The sequence below is a fragment of the Scylla paramamosain genome, chromosome 40, assembly GCF_035594125.1.
Source record: "Scylla paramamosain isolate STU-SP2022 chromosome 40, ASM3559412v1, whole genome shotgun sequence".
Lineage (NCBI taxonomy): Eukaryota > Metazoa > Arthropoda > Malacostraca > Decapoda > Portunidae > Scylla > Scylla paramamosain.
The window spans coordinates 14,128,358-14,152,433 of NC_087190.1; the positions used below are offsets into that span (position 1 = coordinate 14,128,358).

The window sequence follows — 24,076 nt, forward strand, 5'->3', positions numbered from 1 at the left end:
CTTTGTTTTGTGACCTTTTTTTTTCATATGTGTGATTGTTTGTGTTTTTGTTACTTTTTTTTCCATATGTGTGTTTGTGTGTGTGTGTGTGTGTGTGTGTGTGTGTTTTTGTTTATTGGTTCTGTTTTGGTGTTTGTACGTTGAGGTTGTGGTGTTTGGTGTTTATGTACCGACTTTTTCTTTTTTTTCCCTCTCTTCTTTTGGTTGTTTGGTGTTCTTTTCTTCTTATGGCTTTCTTTCCCTCTTCTTTATTGTTTTCTTTTATTTATGTCTTTCTAGTTAGTGCATAGTAGTAGCAGTAGTAGTAGTGGTGTTAGTAGAAATAGTAGTAATAGTAGTAGTAGTAGCAGTAGCAGTAGTAGTAGTAGTAGCAGCAGTAGTAGTAGCAATAACTCACCACTGCTTCCAGACACCTTCACATTTGGCAAGGAGCAGCTGGAGGTAGTGGTGCGAGTCTTACACCAAACACAGCAGTAGTAGTAATAGTAGTAGCAATAACAGTAGCAGCAGTAACAGTAGCAGCAGTAGCCTTCACCTCCTCACCACCCCTTCCCTCACAGGCCAGACACCTTCACATTCGGCAAGAAGGAGCAGCTGGAGGTGGTGGTGCGTGTCATGAACCACGGTGAGGACGCATACCAGGCCAGTGTGTTCCTACCTGAGCCACCCGGCCTGCAGTACAACATCTTTGAGGCGCGTGACAACACCTCCGTCACCTGCTCCCCACGATACTCCGGCAACACCACCATACTTGTCTGCGACATCGGCAACCCTCTCAAGATGCATACTGGGGTGTGTTCGGATAGGGGTGTTGTATAGAAGGCCTCAATTATGCTTTTGTTTATTTATATATGTCTGTGTGTTTGTATTTTTGTGTTTATTTAATTTGTAGGTCTATCAGGATGTATGGTGAGGTGTGTATGGATGTGGGTGTTGTATAGAGAACCTCAATTTTTTTCTTTTTTTTGTTTTTTTCCGTATATCTGTTTGTATTTCTATATTTCTGTATTGTTCCTGTCCATGTGTGTGTGTGTGTGTGTTAGTCTGGGTGTTGTATACAAGTTCTCAGCTACACTCTGTACTAATCTATATTTTTTTTTCTTTTCTCCTGTTCTGTAGTTTGTATTAATCTATATATTTTTCTTCTCTACTGTAGTTTCCTTGATTTATACTGTCACTCTCTCTTCTTTTCCATAATGTTTTTTTCCTTTCAATTTCATTCTTGTTAGTTTTGTTAGTCAGTGTGTTATGGTGAAGACAAACAACCTTTTAAGAATCTTAGGCTCTCATACTGTTTACAATTCATTCTTTACCTTCTTAATCTCTCCATCACATGCATTTACAGTATTTAGTGTGTGTGTGTGTGTGTGTGTAGTAGTAGTAGTAGTAGTGGTGGTACTGATGTATTGAAAGAAAGTGTATATATATGTGTGTATATGTTGTGTGCTGTGGTGAAGAACGTTATGATCTGGCACTGCTTGAAACACACTCTTAATACTTGCAATCCTTCCACCACAGGTCCACTTTGCCATGTTCTTCCAACCCCAACCCTCCACGCTGGCAGACGACCGCATACAGTTTGATGTGGTGGCCAACAGCACTATCTCAGAGGCCGCCCACACTAGTGCCGACAACTTTGTGCAAAAGATTGTGATGCTGGGTGCTGACGTCAACCTGGTGCTGTACGGGTGAGTGAGGCAGGCTGGTGGGGATGGCTGGCTTAATATTTACTGGTACTCTTAAGAGCTGTCTGTAAAGCTGGCTGTATATATGGGTAAGTGTTTGGTATACAATATACATTACCCTCTTGAGTTTTATGCTTGGTTTCTTCCACAAGCATAGTGCTAAACTTGAGTATTGCAAGGCTAGGAGTGATGCAGCAGTGTGGCATGGCTGTGGCACCCCAACCTTTATCATTATCATCTTTATCATTATTATCTTTACCACCACCTGTACAACATCACCTACAACAGGTCTGTACTGCTCTGACAACCACCACCACAATCACCACTTCCCTTCTCCCACAGCTCCTCCACTCCTGAGAACATCGCCTACAACAAGAGTCTGTATAGCTTTGAGACTTACCAGCATGAGGATGAGTTGGGGCCGGAGGTGCTGCACATCTTTGCTGTGTCCAACAATGGCGCGTCCAGACTCACTGAGACAGAATTTGTCATCCTGTGGCCACTCAAGGCAGTCAATGGTGTGTGTGTGTGTGTGTGTGTGTGTGTGTGTGTGCGTAGGCAATAGGAATTAACTAACTATGATTTAAGATGGCAACTGTGTAAACTTGTATTATTTTGGTCATTAAAACTAAGACATGATTAAAAAAAAATATGTACATACATACATACATACCAAGGATGTCTCCCTCAAAGGACAGCCTTGGTATTTAACACAGCAATAGGCAATGATCTCATGTGTTTCCAGATAATTTAAGAAAGTAATAATGCAAAAATATATTACTTAGGCCTCTAAAATTATCTCTCACTATGATTCAAGAGAGCAAGAGTTGTGATGGTTATTAATCTTGTGTTGTATTTCCAGGAGAGAGTTATTTGCTGTATTTGTTGGAGCAGCCACACGTCACTGGGCCAGGATCTTGTGCCTTTGTTCCTGACACCAATCCCCTGCAGCTTGAGGTGTGTGGTGATGGTGGTGGTAGTAGCTGTAGTATTAGTGTGTAATAATAATAAATAATAATAATAAACGGTTTATTATTTAGGCAGTTGACAAACTGAAAATGTACATAGGGGATGGGGAAAAACTTAACATTAATCCTAACGGTAAGACTAATCTAGGAGGTAAATACTATTGATTGATGGCTCGCACCATGGTGGGAATCGCACTGAGTCTGTACCGGTCCGTGCGCGGCGCCTTCAGGGGCGTTATTTTGTTGTGGTGTCTGGTGGCACGGACAGGGCGAGGCGCGTCGGGCGGCAGCATGTCTCTGAGACGCGGATGATGCAGTAGTCCCTTCCCAAACTTCTCCAGAGCCTCTCGGTGCCTGGTGGATATTCTGGACAGACTCAGGGTGGTCAGGGCTTCTTCATAGGTGGTGTATGCAGGGCCAAGGATGACCCTGCACGCCCTTTTCTGCACACTCTCTAGCTGTAGCTGTTGAGTGTGTGTGAGGGAGGAGGACCACGCTGGGGAGGCGTACATGAGTTTGGGGAGGATGAAGGTGAGGTACACCCCCCTTAACTCATCTGTCGGCGTCCCCAGCGACCTGAGTCTGCGCAGCATGTACAGCCTGTAGGTAGCTGATCTCACGGTGCTGGCGACATGCTGCTTCCAGGTCAGCTGGTCGTCCACCGTGACTCCGAGAAGCTTGGCACATTGGACCACCTGGAGGGGGTGAGGGCCCACTGTGAGCCGGGGAGGGGGCACTGGTACAGAGGAGGTACAGAAATGCATCACCACAGTTTTGCTGTGGTTGATGGTCATCCTGCTCTCCTCTGTCCACGTCTGCAGTCGCTCCAGAATTGCTTGCAGTGGCGAGTAGTCTGGGTTCTTGGTGGAAACTGGGACGCCCACGGTGCAGTCGTCCACATACTTCCAGCGATGGGGGGTGTCGGTGAGGGCGTCGTTGATGAGGAGGAGGAAGCATAGAGGACCCATCTTGGTCCCCTGGGGGACTCCACATGTCAGCTGTTGGAAATTAGAGACAGAGCCCTGATAGCGAACGGCCTGACGTCTCCCTGTGAGGAAGTCGGCTAGCCACGCTATCAGATTAGGAGGGAGACCCAGACTTACTGCCTTGCTGATGACAACAGTGTGATCAACTAGATCAAAGGCTTTTTTGAAGTCGACAAAAGCAACAGCTAGAGAGGTGTTTCGCTTGTCCAGGTGGCTGTGGATGAATTCAAGGAAGCTGGTCAGGTAATGTGAGGTGGAGGTGGCTTTAATATTTCCGAATTGTCTGATATCCACGGTGTTACAAATTTTGGTGTATGCCCAGTCATATACAAAATCTTCACAAATAAGGCTAGGGATGGGGGTGATAGAGACTGGCCTGAGGTCATTGAGTGACTGAGGACTGGAAGTTTTGGGGATGGGAGTGACATAAGATGTCTTCCAGTCCGCGGGCAAGAGTGTTGGGAGAGTGAGGCGTTTATTATGGAGCATAGCGGTGTTGCTAGCTCTACAGCAAATTCCTTGTAAATTTTTATAGGAAGGTCAGTGGGTGTGGTGGATCTTGGTTTAAATTTAAGTATTCTCTTAAAAACATCCATCGCCTGGACAGTGTGTGGAGGGGAGGGAGCGGGCAGATAGGCAGGAAGCGGAGTGGTGTGGAGGGGAGGAAAGGAAAGGTTTGTGTGTGTGTGTGTGTGTGTGTGTGTGTGTGTGTGTGTGTGGTGAGGGTAGTGGAAATGTGTGTGTTCTTATCTAATTGTTTTCATCTAATTGTATTTTTATAGGGTAGAGTCTAAGCTCATAATGTCCCATCTTTTGAAGTTAATTTATCATGTTTATCTTCAAAGCTGTGTGTGTATTTGTGTGTTGGTGGTTGTGTTGATGCATTGGAAAAAAGTGTATATATGTGTGTGTATGTTTATATATGTATGTAGTTTGGTATATAACTCTCTCTCTCTCTCTCTCTCTCTCTCTCTCTCTCTCTCTCTCTCTCTCTCTCTCTCTCTCTCTCTCTCTCTCTCTCTCTCTCTCTCTCTCTCTCTCTCTCTCTCTCTCTCTAACACCTCTCCATTTCTTTGCAGCTGAACCAAGAGACTTCCACAACAAGGCTCCTAAAACTTCAAAGTAGGGAGAAGGAGAAGGAGAGGAGGGAGGAGGAGAGGATAACACTGGAAGAGGAAGGGAGGATACTGGTGGAGGAGGAAAGGACCTACACTCAGTCTGGAGGAGGAGGAGGAGGAGGAGGAGGAGGAGGAGGAGGAGTGTTGCTGGAGGAGGAGGTTGGAGAGAGCAAGGAAACATCTGGTGGAGGGAAAAAGGAAACTTATTATGAGGAAACATCCTTTACAACTTACACTACTGGAGGAGGAGAAGGAGGAGGAGGAGGAGGAGGAGGAGGAGGAAGAGGAGGAGGTAACTACTCTTCCTCCTCTTCAACTTATTCCTCTTCCTCTTCATCAAGCAGGACATTCACTTCCTCTTCCTCTTCTTCGTCAAATTATGGCTCCTCTTCTGGTTCTTCCTCTTCCTCTTCCTCCTCCTCCTCATACGGGTCTTCTGGTCATCTCAGTAGGAGGACGAGGGAAGTTGATGACTCACAGGATTGGGAAAGCATGGTAAGTAGTCAGTAGTCAGTAGTAGTAGTAGTAGTAGTAGTAGTAGTAGTAGTAGTAGTAGTAGGAGGAGGAGAAGGAGGAGGAGGAGGAGGATAAGATGTTGCATATTACAGTGAAAAAGTGAAGGAAAAGTATTTGTAACTATTAATATTGTCCGTTAACTCACTGTATTACTATTGTTCCTTGACTCAGTGTATTAACCATTTAATTTCACTGCAACATACAACAATTCATGACAATAAAAGCTCAGCACAAGATCTTTAAAGCACTGATGAAAAAGGAAAGTGGAATCAAAGAATAAATTTTCCCTAGTTTAGGCAGCATAATGTTTAGAGTTCACAGTATGACACAAAGGGTGGTCTGAGTGGTAAATGATTCCTGGAAGATGTGTCAGGTAGCAGCGAAAGTTTACTTATTTATTTATTTTTATTTATTTATTATTTACTCATTTTTATGAAGGAGGGGCATCGGCTAAGGACAACAAAATTATAATAAAAAAAGGGCCACTGAGGTGCCGGTCCCCAACCAAAGTCAAAAGCAGGTGTCAAAAGTTAATTAAAGGATAAGTGTGTCGAAGCTTTTGCCTCTTCCACCCCACAGATTAGTAACTGTGGCATGACTCACTGCATCAGGATCCGCTGCACAGCCGGCCCCCTGGAGGAGCAGGACATCGTGTTTGTGTATGTGCGCTCACGCCTCGTCCTGGCCACGCTGCAGGAGGTGAGGCATGGAGAGAGAGAGAGAGAGAGAGAGAGAGAGAGAGAGAGAGAGAGAGAGAGAGAGAGAGAGAGAGAGAGAGAGAGAGAGAGAGAGAATTTACATTACCTCAAAGAAATATACACAAAAATATAAGCTTTTAGTCTCACTGGAGGAGGTAAGACAGAGAGAGAGAGAGAGAGAGAGAGAGAGAGAGAGAGAGAGAGAGAGAGAGAGGGAGAGAGAGAGAGAGAGAGAGAATTTACATTACCTCAAAGAAAAAATACACAAAAATATAAGCTTTTAGTCTCACTGGAGGGGGGTAAGAGAGAGAGAGAGAGAGAGAGAGAGAGAGAGAGAGAGAGAGAGAGAGAGAGAGAATTTACCTTACCTCAAAGAAATATATACAAAAATATAAACTTTTATTCTCACTGGAGGAGGTAAGACAGAGAGAGAGAGAGAGAGAGAGAGAGAGAGAGAGAGTAATAGACACTGCATTACCTCAAAGAAAAACAAGCTTATTCCCCCCTTTATTCCACCCCTGTTCAGTGTGTTTGCAGTGCTCAATTAATCATGTTCTCTCAGTTTCTGTCTTAAGCTTAGTATCAATTAAAACTTTACTTTTATCTGTCTGAACTAAGCTTTCATTCCTCAGTGCTCTGGGCCTCCCTGGTGCCCATTTTAAGCTTAAGAGTGGCTTTCCTCTTATAAGCTTTTCCCTGTGTGCCATCCATTCCTTAAGATGTCTGTCAGTTTCATTCTAGAAGCCTAGCAATGTGTTTTTTGGTCTTTTAAGTTTAGCATCATTTGGGAGCATCATTTTTCTCATAAGCTTACTCCTGTGTGCAATCCAGGCCTTAAAATGTCTGTTGATTTCACTCCATAAGCTTGCCAATGCATTTTTTGAGTCTGTTTTAAGCTTAGTGTCAACTAGGAGTGTCATTACTGTCATAAGCTTACCCCCAGTCCTTTAATTGTCTGTCATTTCCCCTCCAGAAGCTTGGCAATACATTTTTTTTTTGGTATAGATGAAGCAAAATTTTTTGTATCCACTCCTTATGTTTACTACACCCATTCTTGGCTTTATTTCAGGAGTCCCTGGTACGTATCCCTGGCCAGTATGTGTCTTTTCTTGTTCCCTCTATGTAACACACACTGACTGACACTTATACTTGTCTATTATATCTGTGTGCTGTGGGGAATATTGTGGGTTGACTTGACTCCTGAGTGAATATGTCTTGTGTCTGTTGTGTGGTGGTGTGACTGAAGCATTGTAGTGACTAGACTCTGAGATATTGACCTGAGGACTGAGGGATAGATTAATCATTGGAAAGATGGAAAAGAAATGGGTGAAAAAATACTGTAAAACTAAGGTATGTAGAAAGGGAAGAAATAGGATTAAAAAAGAAGAGAAAGAGAGAGAAAGAAATGGGAGATTGAAAAAGTTATAAAAAATTATTGAAACACTAAAATATGAAGGAAAGCAAGAAACATAATTAAAAAGAAGAAGAAAAAGGGAGTGAAAGAAATGAGAGGATAAAGAAATGAGAAAAAGATTGAAAAAGGAGTCAAGACACATCAATATTTTTCCCGGCACTGTTAACCTCTGCCAAAACTTAACTAATGCACTATATTTTCTTGGATTTCATTAATATCCACTACTTTTTGAGAGACTGAGAACTAAAGATTGGTTTGAATAGATTGGTTTTGTTATGATTTATCTATAATTTTTCACCTTTTTTTTCCCCATGGTGGTATTTTTTTGTTGTTTTTACATAATTTGAAAAGGAAATTGTTTTTTGTTTTTATATCTTGTCTTTTATGGAGTGTACATTTATTTTTTTCTCTTTTGTTCCTAGACCATTAAATATTTTTGTCCATGTGAGGAAAGGTGAATGGTGAAAGATTAGAGAGAGAGAGAGAGAGAGAGAGAGAGAGAAAGAGAGAGAGAGAGAGAGAGAGAGAGAGAGAGAGAGAGAGAGAGAGAGAGCGAGAGAGAGAGAATAAATGAATGAATGAGAGACAAAATGCGTAATATATTTAATTCATCAGCGACAGAAAGTGTGAAGACAGAACTGCATTTTTCATTATCTTTGTCAACATTTATTATTTCTCCTCGCTTTGAAATCAAGAAAATTTACTGTAATCATTCCTTTCTCTCAACCAGACAAGGAAACAAGCCTTATCTCATTTTCTTAGACAGTCTATCTCTATCTCTTTCTCTAAGCCATGCAGGGAAACAAGCCTTACCTCATCTTCTAAGTCAGTCTATCTCTTTCTCTAAGCCAGGTAGGGAAACAAGCCTTATCTCATCTTCTAAGTCAGTCTATCTCAATCTCTTTCTCTCATCCAGTCAAGGAAACAAGTCTTACCTTCATCTTCTAAGCCAATCTGTCTCTATCTCTTTCTCTCAGCCAGGCAGGGAAGCAAGCCTTACCTTTATCTTCTAAGTCAGTCTATCTCTGTCTCTTTCTCTAAGCCAGGCAGGAAAACAAGCTCCATATTCATTGCATTAGCCAGTCATGTTTGATTTTATTTCCAAGCCAGGCAGATAATATATTCCATCTTCATTTCATAAGAAAGCCATGTTTCATCTTTATTTCTAAGCCAGGCAGGACAAAATATTATCTTCATCTTCAAAAGCCAGTTCTTTTTTATCCATTTCTCTAAGCCAGACAGAGTAATGTATCCTATCTTTATCTTCTAAGCCAGCTATTTTTTTATCTATTTCTCTAATCCAGGCTAGGTAATATCTATCTTTATCTTCTAAGCCAATTCTTTCTTATCTATTTCTCTAAGTCAGGCAGAGTAACATATCATATCTTTATCTTCTAAGGCAGCTATTTCTTATCTATTTCTCTAAGTCAGGCAGAGTAATGTATCCTACTTTATCTTCTAAGCCAGCTATTTCTCATCTGTTTCTCTAAATCAGGCAGAGTAATGTATCTTATCTTTATCTTCTAAGCCAGCTATTTCTCATCTATTTCTCTAAATCAGGCAGAGTAATGTATCCTACTTTATCTTCTAAGGCAGCTATTTCTTACTTATCTCCAAAGCCTGGCCACCTCTTATTCATTTCTCTGTAAGCCAGGCAGAGTAATGTATCCTGTCCTTATACTCTTAAGCCAGTCATTTCTTGTTTTTATTCTTAAAACCAGATGATGTCTTGCATAATATTTCCTTGTATTGATAAGTTATGAGGATTTTTTTTTGCTATGATTGTGTTTTCTTGAAGATTATTTATATTTTTACTTTGTTTGTAATTAGTTTTCTGACCTGATTTCCTCTTGATGTGACCTTTACTATTCATTATTAACCCATCATGACCTCACAGGAAGAGATCATAAGGTCAGCTGAAGCCTTTTTGACCTTGATTTTGTATGTAACCTTTGTCATTTGTACCAGGTATTTAGTGTGTGCACTTAACACACACACACACACACACACACTCAGATATCCTAACACAGTAGCAGTCGTCATAACACAATAACACATAACACCCTGACAACAGCAGCTCTCCACCTCTCTTCTGTTCCCCATGTCACCTGTCACTCACCCTACACCTCCCTCCACACTGCAGTACCCCTATGATGACGTTAGCATCACCAGTCGGATGGTCGCCCCCGTGTCACCTCTCTTCCCTACGGTGTCAGTCCACGAGACCTTGAGGTGAGTGTGGGTTCTTCTGTTGGAATTAGTGCAAGAGGTGGTTAATGTGCTGTGTTCTTTCACTGGTAAACTCACGAATTCTTTAATTATTTCAGTTTTCTTCCTGTTATATTTATTTTGTGTTTATTAGTGCAAGAGTTGATTTGTGTCTTTGTTCTTTCATCTTCTTTAATTGGTAAACCCTGGAATGCTGGTTTGTTTCTGTTTTTTTTTTGTTTTTTTCATCTTCTTTTGTTATTATGTTCTTATTAGTGCAAGAGGGGGTTTATTCTGTGTTCTTTCATCTCTTTCATTGGTAAACTCTGGAGTGGTCTATCTCTCTGTTACTGTTTTTCTGGTGTTCTGTCTTTTTTTATGCAGGAGTTAACCAGTTATCTATACACTGTACATCCTCTTTGCATCATATTATTGCAAGATTTGACTAGTGTCTTTATGTTTTTATAATCTTTCATTCTTTCACTGGTAAACTGTGGAACTCTGGAAGTTTTTGCTCTTCAACCTTGCATCATTATTCTGTTTACCTTAGTAATGCAAGAATTAATCAGTATACATATGATAAAGAAATAGAACCTCACCAATTTAGGTCAAGCCTTGTGTACTTACGGGCCTGAACATACACAACAGTAGATAATCATAAATAGACTGGAAGGAGAAGTGACAGAGGCAAGGAGTGTATGTCAGCAGAGGGAAACACTGGATAAAACATACAGGCAGGATCACAGTAGTACAGTTTAGGGTTTATTGTGAACTTCAACTACATAAACACCCACAGATACAGGTAATCATGAACAAACTAGGAGGAAGAGATGATAGAAGTAGGAAGGAAACACTGGATAAGACACACAGACAGGCCCACACTATTACAGTTTAGGGTCTATTGTAAACTTCAGCTACAGAGACATACACAAATTTAGATAACCATGAATAGACTAGAAGAAGAAATGATAGAAATAAGAAGGAAAGATTGGATAAGACACACAGACAGGCCCACACCACAACTAGGTCACCCCAGGTCAGCACACACACTTACCTGGCCATGTTGTCCCCCAGGTGAAGACAAAGGACGTCACCACCCCTGTGTCTCCTGCCAAGTCCCTGGATGAGGCCCCTGCTGTGCCCTGGTGGGTCATCATCCTGGCAGTGCTGGCTGGCATCCTCATCTTGCTGCTCATCATACTCATACTGTGGAAGGTGAGGGAGAGAGAGAGAGAGAGAGAGAGAGAGAGAGAGAGAGAGAGAGAGAGAGAGAGAGAGAGAGAGAGAGAGAGAGAGAGAGAGAGAGAGAGAGAGAGAGAGAGAGAGAGAGAGAGAGAGACTGTATGTGTGTGTGTGTTAAGTTATTCTTTTCATATGTATGTTAAATTATCTCCTTTCATACTCATAATGTGGAAGATGAGACATGCAGAGAGAGAGAGAGAGAGAGAGAGAGAGAGAGAGAGAGAGAGAGAGATAAACTGTATATATGTGTGTGTGTGTGTGTGTGTGTGTGTGTGTGTGTGTGTGTGTGTGTGTGTGTGTGTGTGTCTCAAATGATTTCCTTTCAGAATGAGCAACAGGGAACAGAATAGGATGCCTCCCCTTAGAGACAACTTCAAACCTTTATACATTCACCTTTCAATATACAATATCTGGGACAGTGAGAGCACAAGAACACAAGGGTTGGTGCCGGAAGCCATCAGGCCCACACATGCATGAAACACACCTGCCTGTTTCTACCTGTCACCCTCATCCATACACCGGTCTAGTCTTCTTTTAAAGCTCCCTAATGATAAGCACAGCAGGAGATATTATTAGTTACTTGTAAAGAAAAGAATCTTTTTTTCAGATCAGATCGTATAAAAAACACTTCATTGATTCAAGTAGAGTAATAAGTAATGAATAATAAGTCTCTCATGAAATCACACATAGTAAATATTGTTAGTAGTTTGTAAAGAGAAAGAATCTGTATATGTATATATATATATATATATATATATTTTTTTTTTTTTTCAGATCAAATAAGATAAAAAAGACATTTCAATTATATAAATAGAGGAATGATTACAAGTGATAACTCCCTCATGAAATCACACACATAGTAAATATTATTAGTAGTCTGTAAAGTGAAACAATCTATTTATTTCATTTGCTATACTAAATCAGATTAAATAGCAAACATTTATGATACAAAACAGAGTAAAACCTAAATAGAAAACCATACCAAAACATTCATAAATCAGTAAGAAGCAGCTTGAAGATAATTTAGTGTTAGTTAAGCCAAAGTATTCAATAAAACAAATCAAAACATTCACAAATCAGTAAAAATTAACTTAAAAATGATCTAGTGTTACTTAAGCTAGTAATGAAGAACAAAAAACATGAAGAAGACCCTGTATAGTATTTCATTTATTTATTTACTCATTTACTTATTTATTTACTTATTTCCGTCATAACTGTCCCCTCATCTCTCCCTCTCTCCGGCAGCTGGGTTTCTTCAAGAGGCGGCGACCAAAGTCTTCCTCTACCTCTTAAAACACACACTTCTTGCTGCCTCTGCTCCTCCCTCTTGTGCCTCATGTACGTGTGTGTGTGTGTGTATGAGAGAGAGAGAGAGAGAGATGTGTTTTTCCATTTCTAGTAGAGAGAGAGCTTGTTTTCTATTTCTTTTTAGAGAGAGAGAGAGAGAGAGAGAGAGAGAGAGAGAGAGAGAGAGAGAGAGAGAGAGAGAGAGAGAGAGAGAGAGAGAGAGAAATGTTTTTATTAGAGAGAGAAACTTGTTTTTCCATTTATTTTAGAGAGAGAGAGAGAGAGAGAGAGAGAGAGAGAGAGAGAGAGAGAGAGAGAGAGAGAGAGAGAGAGAGAGAGAGAAATGTTTTTATTAGAGAGAGAAACTTGTTTTTCCATTTACTCGTATTTTAGAGAGAGAGAGAGAGAGAGAGAGAGAGAGAGAGAGAGAGAGAGAGAGAGAGAGAGAGAGAGAGAGAGAGAGAGAGAGAGAGAGAGAGAGAGAGAGAATGTTCTTTGCATTTATATTAGAATGAGAGAGAGACTTTTTTCTATTTCTTTAGAGAGAGAGAGAGAGAGAGAGAGAGAGAGAGAGAGAGAGAGAGAGAGAGAGAGAGAGAGAGAGAGAGAGAGAGAAAGGCTTGTTTTTCCATTTCTTTTCTTTTCTTTTCTTTGTATAAAAGTGTTTTCTTGTTTTCTGTTTGTTTGATTGTCAATTTTCATCTTTTTAGTTTTATTCTTGATGTCTTAATTTTTTTGTCTTTTCTTACATTTTTTCCTTTTTATTACTTTTCTTTTTATTCCTTTGCTTCTTTTTATATATTTTTCTATGGCATTTTTCTTTAACTTAATCTTTCTTTTTATCTTTTATATATTTTTTTCATATTCTTTCTTCTTTTATGAATTTTCCTTGTATTTTGATTTGTTCTTGATTTTTTCATTTTTTGTTTGATTTTTTTGGATAATTTTAATTTTTTTTCAGTCTTTTCAGCAGTCATGAATTTTCCAACTACACTAACCATTCATTATGAGAGAGAGAGAGAGAGAGAGAGAGAGAGAGAGAGAGAGAGAGAGAGAGAGAGAGAGAGAGAGAGAGAGAGAGAGAGAGAGAGAGAGAGAGAGAGATGTACTTTATGAAATGTTGAAATATTAATATTCCTGTGATGTTTTGTCCATTAATTTATACAGTATGTGTATGTATTAACACACACACACACACACACACACACACACACACACACACACACACTCAGTCATGCACATATCCTCACATGCACTCAGTCTTAACCCACCTACTCACACACACACACACACACACACACACACACACACACACACACACACACACACACACACACACACACACACACACACACACACACACACACACACACTTATAATGCCTTAAGATAGTTCCAGAGTTGAGCAAGTCAACCTATGAAGAGAGATTAAAAATGTTGGAAATTCCTACCCCTGAAAATAGGAGAGAGAGAGAGAGAGAGGAGATTTAATAAACATCTATAGAATAATAAGTGTCATGGAAAATGTGAACAAAAAATGTTTTATAAATTTAGACACACAGAGTACAAGGGGACACAGTAAGAAGCTGAAGAAAGTTAACTGTAGAAGAGACATCAAGAAGTATCAAGAAGTATAGTTTTCCTCATAGAAGTGTGAACAAATGGAATGAACTCAGTGAAGACATTGTCAATGCCATAACTGTCCATGCTTTTAAGACCAAACTGGATAGACATAGAGACGGGATACTATGAGATTACTCCCCTTCCATAAACCACAACTAGTTAAATACTCCCTCACACACTCCCTCTCACACTCACTCACTCTCACCTCCCTCAGTGTGGTTACTTCAAGCGTCACCGGCCAGAGCAGGGTGGGAAGGCGGCGGATGATGCCCAGCCGCTCAATCCACCCCAGGGGCGTAATGGTCACCCCTGCAACCCTTACACCCGACCCATGTACCCAGGAGATGAGGCATTATGATCCACTGTAACCTGTTAGGAGGGCTGAGGCATTGAGAGTGTGTGTGTGTGTGTGTGTGTGTGTGTGTGTGTGTGTGTGTGTGTCAGTATTTGTGTATTTGTGTGTGAGGTATTGAAGTTAGTGTGTGTGTGTGTGTGTGTGTGTGTGTGTGTGTGTGTGTGTGTGTGTGTGTGTGTGTCAGTATTTGTGTATTTGTGTGTGTGAGGTATTGAGGTCAGTGTGTGTGTGTGTGTGTGTGTGTGTGTGTGTGTGTGTGTGTGTGTGTTCTGAAACATTTTGCTCTCTCACCATGACTATTTTCCAAGGCCACAGAGATGATTAGCAAGGTTTTCAAGAGTGTTTCTCCCCTTAACAATGTAGAAATGTTAGTTTTTCTCTAGAACCATAAAAAAAAAGCACACTTGAAAACCCATGTCACTTCAGATAGAGCCTTTTGAAAGTGGTGGAGGTCTGGTGTAGGAGCTGTGGTGTTTCTGAATCTGTTCCATTAAGTCAGTGTGTGTGTGTGTGTGTGTGTGTGAGACTCCTTAAGTATACATCACTGAATTGTACTTATTCAGAGAGAGAGAGAGAGAGAGAGAGAAAGAGAGAGGGGAGGGGGTGGGGAAAGGTAAAGAAAAGGAAGGAATTATGGAGAGAGAGAGAGAGAGAGAGAGAGAGAGAGAGAGAGAGAGAGAGAGAAAATGAAAAAAAAATCAATAAATACCAAAAACTTTAAGTCTTTAGCACTAACTTAAACTTTTCGCCCCCTTAATTTTTTTTTTTTTTTTATTTAATTTTTCGTCTTTTTGTATGTACATATATATGTTTTTTTTTTTTTCCCAGAAGCCAGCCAGCCAGTCTGTGCATAACAATAATAATAATAATAATAAAAAAAATGCTTTTCTTTATTTTTTTTCTTTTTATTTATTTATTTTTCTAACTTGATTCAGCGTGTTGTTTACTTAATTTTTGTTTGTTTGTTTGATTGTTTCTCTGTAAATAGTATGTGTAAATTTGTATTATAATATTTTACATTATTATTTAATTACACTTTAACAAATAAAAAATGTATGTAACTGAAGAAATTATTGTGATCCTTGGCCCAAATCATTCAGTACTTGCTATGAACACTTCTGCCGCGCTGTCTTTGGTAAGCTTTTATCAGTAAGTGTTGTGTTACCTGAATGCGTAATGTGTTGCTTGAATGCGTAAATTGTGACACAGCAGGTGAAAAGAGTGACATTTACGTCAGTCGGGTGAAAAGCATATGAATTATATGGGTTTCAATGAAAGGGAAGGTGAAAAGATGACATTTATAATATGGAAGGTGAAAAGATGACGCATTATGACAGGTTGGGTGGAAAGGGTAGATGGTGAAGGGGCAAGTGAAAAAGATGATATTTATGATGCTTTTTATGACAAGTTAGATGAAAAAAAATGACAGATTTTGACAGGGTGGGTGAAAACAATGATAGCATTATATGAGCGTGGCACTGTTGATAAGCTAGATAGCCTAGCTAGGAGAGCCCGGGCAGAGTCGCCACAAGAAGAGGAAGAAGACTCAAAATGGACGGCTCGTGACAGGTAAGCTAAGAGATATTTGCCCTTTTTCTTCAGTTTTTCCGTCATGTCAGGACAGATGTGCATGGAGGATGACTGTTGGGAAGCTATAGCGTGTTTGTGGTGGTGGGAGGTGTTAGTGGCAGCCTTCAGGGAGGAGAAATGACGTTGTTACATATGTCCCAGATTGACGTCAGCCTTCCTTTACGACAGCAAGGCTCCACCTCTCGTCTTGATGGGGCTGTGGTGGTGTGCTGGTGTAATGGTGCAGTCTGTAGTGTCCCGAGGGTGGTGGTGGTGGTAGGCAGGTTATGTGGCTGTGGTGGTGCGGTGCTGCAGCCTCTGATGTCCAGTGGGTGGTAGTGGGGGTGGTGGTGTGGTGCTGCAGCCTCTAATGTCCGGTGGGTAGTAGTGGTGGTGGTGGTGGCAGGCAGGTTATGTGGCGATGGTGGTGTGGTGCTGCAGCCTCTAATGTCCCGAGGGTGGTGGTGGTGGCAGGCAGGCAGGTTATCTGGCTGTGGTGTGGTGGTAAAGCCTTTAGTGCCTTGAGGGTGGTGGTGGTGGTGGGGGAGCGTGGCAGACAGGTAGGTTACCTGGCTGGGTTTTAGTGAGGTGAGGCCTGTTGTTGAGGAAGGTCCTGGTGTGCTGGGGTGTCTTGAAGTTAACTGGACCTAATCATATCTTGGTAATTATCTTGAGGCCTTTCTTGCCCTTATTGTGCGTCTTTTGGGGTCTTTGTTTTCTTTGACTCCCAGATCACTTCAGAGTATTACAAAACGTGAATAGGAAGTGGAAAGCCAGATGTGAAAGGACTCAGGATAATTATTACACTTGTTTACCTAACCTGTGGCTTACGTTTTTCTTATTTATTTGTATTTACTCGTCTTTTTTTTTTTTTTATTTATTTATTTGTCTTTTTTCATTAGTTACTTATATTCACTTTGTCTTTTCTTGTTTATTTTTTACCATTCATTTATGTTTTTGCATGTCTTTTCTTATTTTATTTAGATTTTTTATAATTTATTTGTATTTATTCATGTTCTTTCCTTTTTTGTAGCGTGTGTTGCCTCAGTATACTGTACTGTAGTCCATGGGCCAGACACACACACACAGTTTAGGAAGAGTTACCATTAGAACTGAGTTAACTTTAATAGTCCTTATTTCAAAATACCCCTTAACACTTAGTGTACTGATGCTTTGCTATCACTGCCAGGTGAGCAGTGTTGTCAGTTGTCACCAGTTAAGATGAGTAACCTTAATACAGCAGAAGCTGTATCAGTTCCGTGTGCAAAATGTACAAGCACTGCAGACACCCACTGCCGGCAGGCTTGTGCTCACTGCTCAGCTGTGTTGTGGCACGCTTGCTGTGAACAGTGTGACTGTCATACACTGGCAAGTCTTGGGCATCAGGCTTGTTTGCTTGCATTTGGTTGTCACTGATTTAAAGATAAGGTGCCTTCCCAGCTGTTTGAGGGTGGTGGGGTTATACCTGGGTCCCCTACCCCCTCCCACCTTCAGTAAATTGCATACCTTCTTATTTAGCCTGCCACTTCTTCCTTTGACTTTCATGATAGTTGGAAAGAAGATGATTGGAGAGAAAAAGATATGAAATCCTGTCTTACTTCAAGCATAAGCACTCCTCATGATAGCATGTGCTCTGCCAGCTGGCACATTTCACCTGGTGTCCCAGTGTCTGGATGCCTGAGAAAGACCACACCTGCCACAGACAGGCACATAGGACATGAGTTTGCCAAGACTCCCTGCATCACAGGCATTGAACTCAAACAAGGGGCATGAGATGGAATTTGGAAAGCACATGCTGTTATGAGTAGTGCAACACTCCCCGCTTTATACAGACTCGTATGCTCCAGTATTTTCTTCCACCTCGTGCATGCTTGATGCAGGACAAGATTTTATGTCTTTTCCTCTCCAATCATCATCTTTTCAATCATCCTGAAAGTCAAAGTAAGAAGTAGCAGGCTAAAAATTGAGGCATGCAATTTATTGAAGGTGGGAGGGGGTAGGGGCACCCAGTCTAATCTCCCCCTTTAAACAGTTGGGAATTCCCCCTTGAAATCAGTGACATGTCCAAAAGACTTGTCAGTGTATGATAATCCCCTACAAGTTACAATAGGATGCTGGAGGCGTGCATTTATTACAGCTCTTTACCAAGGAGACTAGCTGATGTCTAGTCTTGCAACTCTCTGTGGTTACTGTAGTTTTATTCTATATTCTTTTACATTTAAAGAAATTTTAAAGAAATGCTGTGTTTCTGAGGCTGGAACAGATTAACTGTATTTATGTCAGTTTCAATGGAAAAAAACTGTTTCATTTCAGTTTGTGAACTGTCTTGGAATGGATTAAGTTTGTGTACCGAAGTTCCACTGTAATCCATTTTTCAGTTTATGGAATGCCTTGTTGATACTGCTGGATGAGCAGGTGAGAGTCAGTGTGACTTACCGTTTGAGCAGAGTAGCCTTAACAATCCAGGATGAGCAGGTGATGGTCAGAGTTAGTTACCATTTAAGCTGAGTAACCTTAATCTGATAACCATTTGTCCTCAGAGTATGTTAGGGATTAGTGTAAGTTACTCAACTGACTTTAGTAACCTTAGTAATCCTCATTTCTGAATACCCTTCGTCTGTTGTTTATGGAATGTTTTGCTGATATTATCAGGTGAGTAACTCTGGGTTAGTGTAGCTCATTCAATCTGCTAAACAAGGCAGGACACACTGTTATCTGTGGAGGACAGTTTGTGATGCAGATGAGTGACAGTCTGCCACAGGATACATATACAGCTGGTCTGTCTCCACAAAGATTATTGCTAATCTACTAGTAGGTACAGAACAAGGTCAGGTTTTAGTAGCCTGATGTACAGAAAGTAGAGATGTATTTGATATTGACTTGCCCAGGTTTATTCCCCTGACTATATAATGAAATAAATGAAAATTTTAGTGATTCATTGTAAAGCTGTCATGTGTAAAGATGACACTGATTATAATAATCTGTACTGTGTTCCTCAGTACAGCCAAGCCACGCTGCATGCTGCCTTGGATCAGTTACGAGCCAGAAGACATCTCTAAGACCAGTGAAGTGCCCTGCATGCCCATAACTGTGCCTTTGATCAGACATTAAGCATGTCTGACCCACCCAGAGTTGTAGTGAACAGTGCACTACGTATTGGGTTGCTCATCAAACCAACAAGCTGCTGAGGGGTGTTGAATTGACATGACAGAGATACCACCACACACTACACAGTCAGGTCATACTGAGGTGTCACACCTCTGCTGCATCAGTGGTCCTCACGCTGCCTTACATCATGCACTCTTTTTGCCTCAAGCAGACTTGCAACCCTTCCCCTTCACCAACTTTGTGATATATAAAACATGCATTTTTCAGTTTACATTATAGCACTGTGTAGGAAAACAAAGATTTTTGCTTGGATTAAATTAAATTAAGCAAATAACACAGGCATGATAAACCATTGTACCAAAATGTACCTCTTGGAGTCGTCATTTTATTACAAACATTCCTTCTAACTAATAACTTTAAGGCAGATGACCTCCCTCTTCTGCATTCTTACGTCCCCCTGCATGGGTGCACCCCATATTTAGGGAACACTGCTTTGTAACAGTACGTAGTTCACTGCCTTGACAGGTGACGTGAGAGAGTACGGAGCCAGGTGGTCATAAGGTCTTGCAGTGACCTTCAGTCTGGGTTAGTGCCATACCGTGGATTATGGCTGCTCTGGCTGCAGGAACAACTTGTGTTGGTGTTGTCATATTGAGAGAAAAGTTGTGTACCCTCCTGTGCCATCTGTGAAGGCATTGGAGGCCAGTGTAGTGATGCAGGTACATGCCACTGGTGCTAGATTGTGACCTGACTGCCCAGTGTGTGGTGGTAAATCTATGTTAATTCAGTAGCCTGTTAGTTTTATGAAAGTAATGATTTCAGTGGACTGCTTGCTTCAGTGTGTGCTGGTCAGATGGACTTTGCCTGTTAGTGTTTGCCTGTTAGTTTTGAAAGTAATGATTTCAGTGGACTGCTTGCTTCAGTGTGTGCTGGCCAGATGGACTTTGTTGTTAAAGGTACGAGTTGTAAGTGAGCAGGGCACTCACTGGCCTAGGAGGGGAAAATTTGGGCCAGTATTGATTCAATGCAGTGTACAGCTTAGCAGTGCTCAGAAACACGGCAGTGCCTACAAGTTGTTCAGTGTGATCCTTAAGTATGTGGACTTTGAAAGTCAAACTTCCATTCATTTTATTATAAGATCAGGGATATAAAGAACCGTTATCAAATATTTGTTTTTCGGGCTATTAAAATCTAACCTTGTTATACGAGTAATCTTTGTGAAAAAGGACTTAGTATGTACTGTTGGTAGGTTATCTATGAAAGTCAAACTTCCATTCATTTTATTACAAGATCAGGGATAAACTTCCATTCATTTTATTATAAAATCAGGGATATAAAGAACTGTTATCAAATATTTGTTTTTCGGGCTATTAAAATCTAACCTTGTTATACGAGTAATAATCTTTGAAAAAGGACTTAGTATGTACTGTTGGTAGGTTATCTACATTAGAAAACTTCCCCATAGCCATAATGTTGTCCCTGGGGTTATAAAATAATATTCAAGGTATGTGTACTGGACTGAATGAATCACATTGACCTGGTGTTCATCTGCCCGAGTGACAAGGGGCTGTTCACTACAGAGACAAAGGTACTACAGAAAGGGCGGAGTTGCAGGCGCTGAAAGTGTAAAGTATAAGTAGTACATTTGTGTCCGTCTGGCTCATGGATTACTTACGCCGTGGGAGTCGCCTGTGGTTCGTAAACATACTGTGGGGGACATCCTGTGGGTCTGTGGTGAGGAGAGAGAGAGAGAGAGAGAGAGAGAGAGAGAGAGAGAGAGAGGGGGGGGGAGGGGAAGAGTGGAAGGAATAAACAATAAAGTCTTCCTACTTATTTCTTTGTGTTTACATTATTTCCTTAATTTCAATTCATTTCTAAATAATCTCTTATGCAGGTCTTCAATTTTTGACCACCACTTCTCTCAGTGGACCTTTATTTTATTTTTTATCTTTTTATTAGATTTTTGTTGCCCTTCGCCGGTGTCCCTCCTACATAAAAAAAAAAAGTGCTTGTTCTTCAGCGCCGCTTGAATAATACGTCTCCACCACAGCTAGGCGAGGCGGCGGCGAGACGATGAGGTGACGTAAGGCTGGCAGTGGGACGAGGAGATGGTGACGCGGGGCTTGGCGTAGGACAAGGCGGTGACGGGAATCTAGTGGCGGCGAGAGGACGAGGTGGTGACGAGAAGCTGGCGGCGGAGAGAGGTTTGACGCAGCGAGAAGACGAGGGCAGTAACTGACGAACCAGCGAAGATGTAGATAGAGTCTTGTTGCTTGTAGTGTAGTGCATGGACTGGGAACACTAGCAGTGGCGATGTGCAAGAGGTAGTGGTGCAATGGGTACCTGTACGAGGAGGGAACTTTAGTGGTGGGGACAGCCGCGCGGCGTGGTTGGCGTGGCAGGACAAGTGGTGGTGAGGGAGGCTTGGGTGGGTTTATCCGCTGGGTCTCCCCGCTCCCCGTTCATCACCCTTTGTCTTGCCAAGCTCTCCGCCACGCTGATCCATCCCACTGAGTACCTAGAATTACTTAGACATGATTTATTCCCTGTGTATCTACGACTTATCTCAAAATAAACGTCAGAACTTGCATCACGTGTCTTGTTCATCCCTCGCTGACTGATAGCAGAGCAAGGAGCATGTCACTTAAAACTGCTGGTACACGCCTCCAGCAGTGAGTGAGTAATGTGTATTGAGTGTTTTCAGCCTGTGTAAGTGTACCGAGTGTAGCAGTGCAGCCAGCCAATCACATCAACCTTCCCTGCCGCACCTTGCACAGCGTAGCGTGTTATTACAGCACAGCATCCCCACCGTTCCACTGCAACAAAAACACTGCATTGTCATATATGTATATTACCTTTCATTATTCTTTATTCTTTTTTTTTTTTTTTAAGTGAAGGAGCTATGTGACATTAGAACAGATAAGAATGAATAGCAACGACAATGACGCGTATAACAATTAGTATAAAATTTAATATTACGTAAGAGAACCAAGGTGGTGAAATAGACTGAGATATACTTCCGGAATTCTGCAGTAATACCCTTGTCTGCTTTCACTAACACAATACACCGTTATCGAGCTAAGGAATTCATCAGACAGAGTGAGGAAGAGTATTAGCTGCCAGAGTGGGGAAGAGTATTAGCTGCCTGGATGTTGTGTTGTGTAAACTGGGAGGCGTCCATGGTGGGAGGCGGCGGGGCGACTGGGAGACGCGACACGATCGACAGGACAGCGCCGCGTAGATCTACAAGAGAGAATGGAATAGTTACACGATGCATGACGAAAGTGAAATGATTGTGAGTGTATAATTTACTAACATTTACATAAAAATACTCATGAGAGAACTGTTCTTACGAGATAAAGCTTTTTAATGTACGGAGCTTGGAAATTAACCAGGCAGGAGCAAGATACTGGGCAGGAAAAGAAATAAACATTACGTAGCCTAAAATAGTAAAACTGGAGCCTAGTACGGCTGACTATACGTCTATAGAGAAAGACGATAACAGTTTAGCTCGTATCATGGATGCCATAACTAGGTAGGTGAATAAATAGAACCATTACATACACACATTACGAAGCCTGGAAGCATTGGTCAGGCAGCGATGAAGGGGAGGCTGCGGCTCTGATTACATTACGTAGCCTATAATAGTAAAACTGGAGCCTAGTACGGCTGACTATGCGTCTATAGAGAAAGACGATAAAAGTTTAGCTCGTATCATGGATGCCATAACTAGGTAGGTTAATAAATAGAACCATTACATACACACATTACGAAGCCTGGAAGCATTGGTCAGGCAGTGATGAAGGGGAGGCTGCGGCGCTGATTACATTACGTAGCCTATTACATTACGTAGCCTATAATAGTAAAACTGGAACCTAGTACAGCTGATTATGCGTCGATAGAGAAAGACAATAACAGTTTAGCTCGTATCATGGATGCCATAACTAGGTAGGTTAATAAATAGAACCATTACATACACATATTACGAAGACTGGAAGCATTGGTCAGGCAGGGATGAAGGCGAGACTGCGGCGCTGATGGGAGATACACGAGAAAATTGCTTTATTATACTAGTTACATTTTTTTTTCTCTTAACAGTCAAGAAGCTGTACGCGGCAGCTGAGGATAAATATAAATGAATAGCAACAGCAACACAGGTCAAGAACGGAAACACCTGCCCAACACAAGAATGCCGACGAAGGGGGAAGACGAGAATAATCTTCCCAGTTCCCACTTCGCGGCTCGCAACACTATAGGAAAATGAAGGGTGGCCTTCGCGAAGCCTCTACCAGACTCCAAGGGTTACTGACTGTGTATTGCATGCCTAAGTGTACACATCACGAGTCTAATTGTACTCTGGTGGTTGAATATGGTGTAAACTGAATCCTACTTTGTTTTCCATCTTCCCTTCAACTCCTCTCATACTCTGAAACACTCTAGCGCCGCATCTCCACCCCTTTCAAAAGGTTATAAAGTCTAAATGAAGTCAGTGATTTTAAAGTGTTTATACAGTTCTGGTGACATTTGCGTGATTTGTATATTATCAACAAGAGAATCGCTTAAAAACCCGGCTAATAATTTGTGGCTTTGGAAAATAGTTGTGGTGAGAGTACAGAGCGTTTCTGAATACAGGCCAATATGGAAGCGGACATATTACATGTGTTCAGGAGTCAAGTTATACTCTGTAGACTTAAATTGTACGTATTTTGCGTGTTGCCTTAGTCTTGAACTCACTAATAGTTTGACAATCCCCTTTTAAATACGATAACCGATAGACAGAAGACTGAAGATCGAGGGAAACTAAACAGTGATTCGATGTGGACCAAATCATACTGTTTTGCGTCTTCCCCCTAGTTTTAAACCCACCGATATGTTGATAAGCCAAACGTAATAACTGATAAACAGAAAACTGAAGATTAAGGGAAACTAAACAGTGATCTGCTGTAGACTAAATCTTACTGTTCTATGTCTTTCTCCCAGTCTTTACCGATTTATTGAGAATTAACCTCCTTAGTAAATGTGACAACTAAAACGAAGACTGAAGGACATGACAATGGAAGCCAGCGAGGAATGTCACGACTTCCGACACCGAGATTCTTAAGCACCACAACATCTTTTACTTTTCCTAGATTCCATTAGAGATATTTTGTCAAGGATTTAGGGGCATCTTATCAACGGTTAACTCTTATACCACATCACTTCGCTTTTCCTGGACTGCATTAGAGGTTACTATTAATGATCAACTCTTGTATACCACAGCAGTATTTAACTTTCCCTGGATCGTATTAGGAGTATATTAT

The 24,076-nt window shown here is 41.3% G+C and overlaps 1 protein-coding gene across 1 annotated transcript in view; it reads left to right on the plus strand.

Annotated features, from left to right (window-relative positions):
- LOC135092529 (integrin alpha-PS2-like) overlaps nt 1-21,366 on the plus strand; it is a 73,242-nt gene extending 51,876 nt beyond the window's left edge. The window contains 10 exon segments of the mRNA XM_063991121.1: nt 561-792; nt 1,519-1,688; nt 2,028-2,203; nt 2,548-2,642; nt 4,719-5,252; nt 5,853-5,972; nt 9,529-9,617; nt 10,668-10,808; nt 13,959-15,668; nt 20,827-21,366. Coding sequence (XP_063847191.1) covers nt 561-792; nt 1,519-1,688; nt 2,028-2,203; nt 2,548-2,642; nt 4,719-5,252; nt 5,853-5,972; nt 9,529-9,617; nt 10,668-10,671 — 1,420 coding nt within the window. The 3' untranslated portion in view covers nt 10,672-10,808; nt 13,959-15,668; nt 20,827-21,366.
- The last annotated feature ends 2,710 nt before the right edge of the window (nt 21,367-24,076 follow it).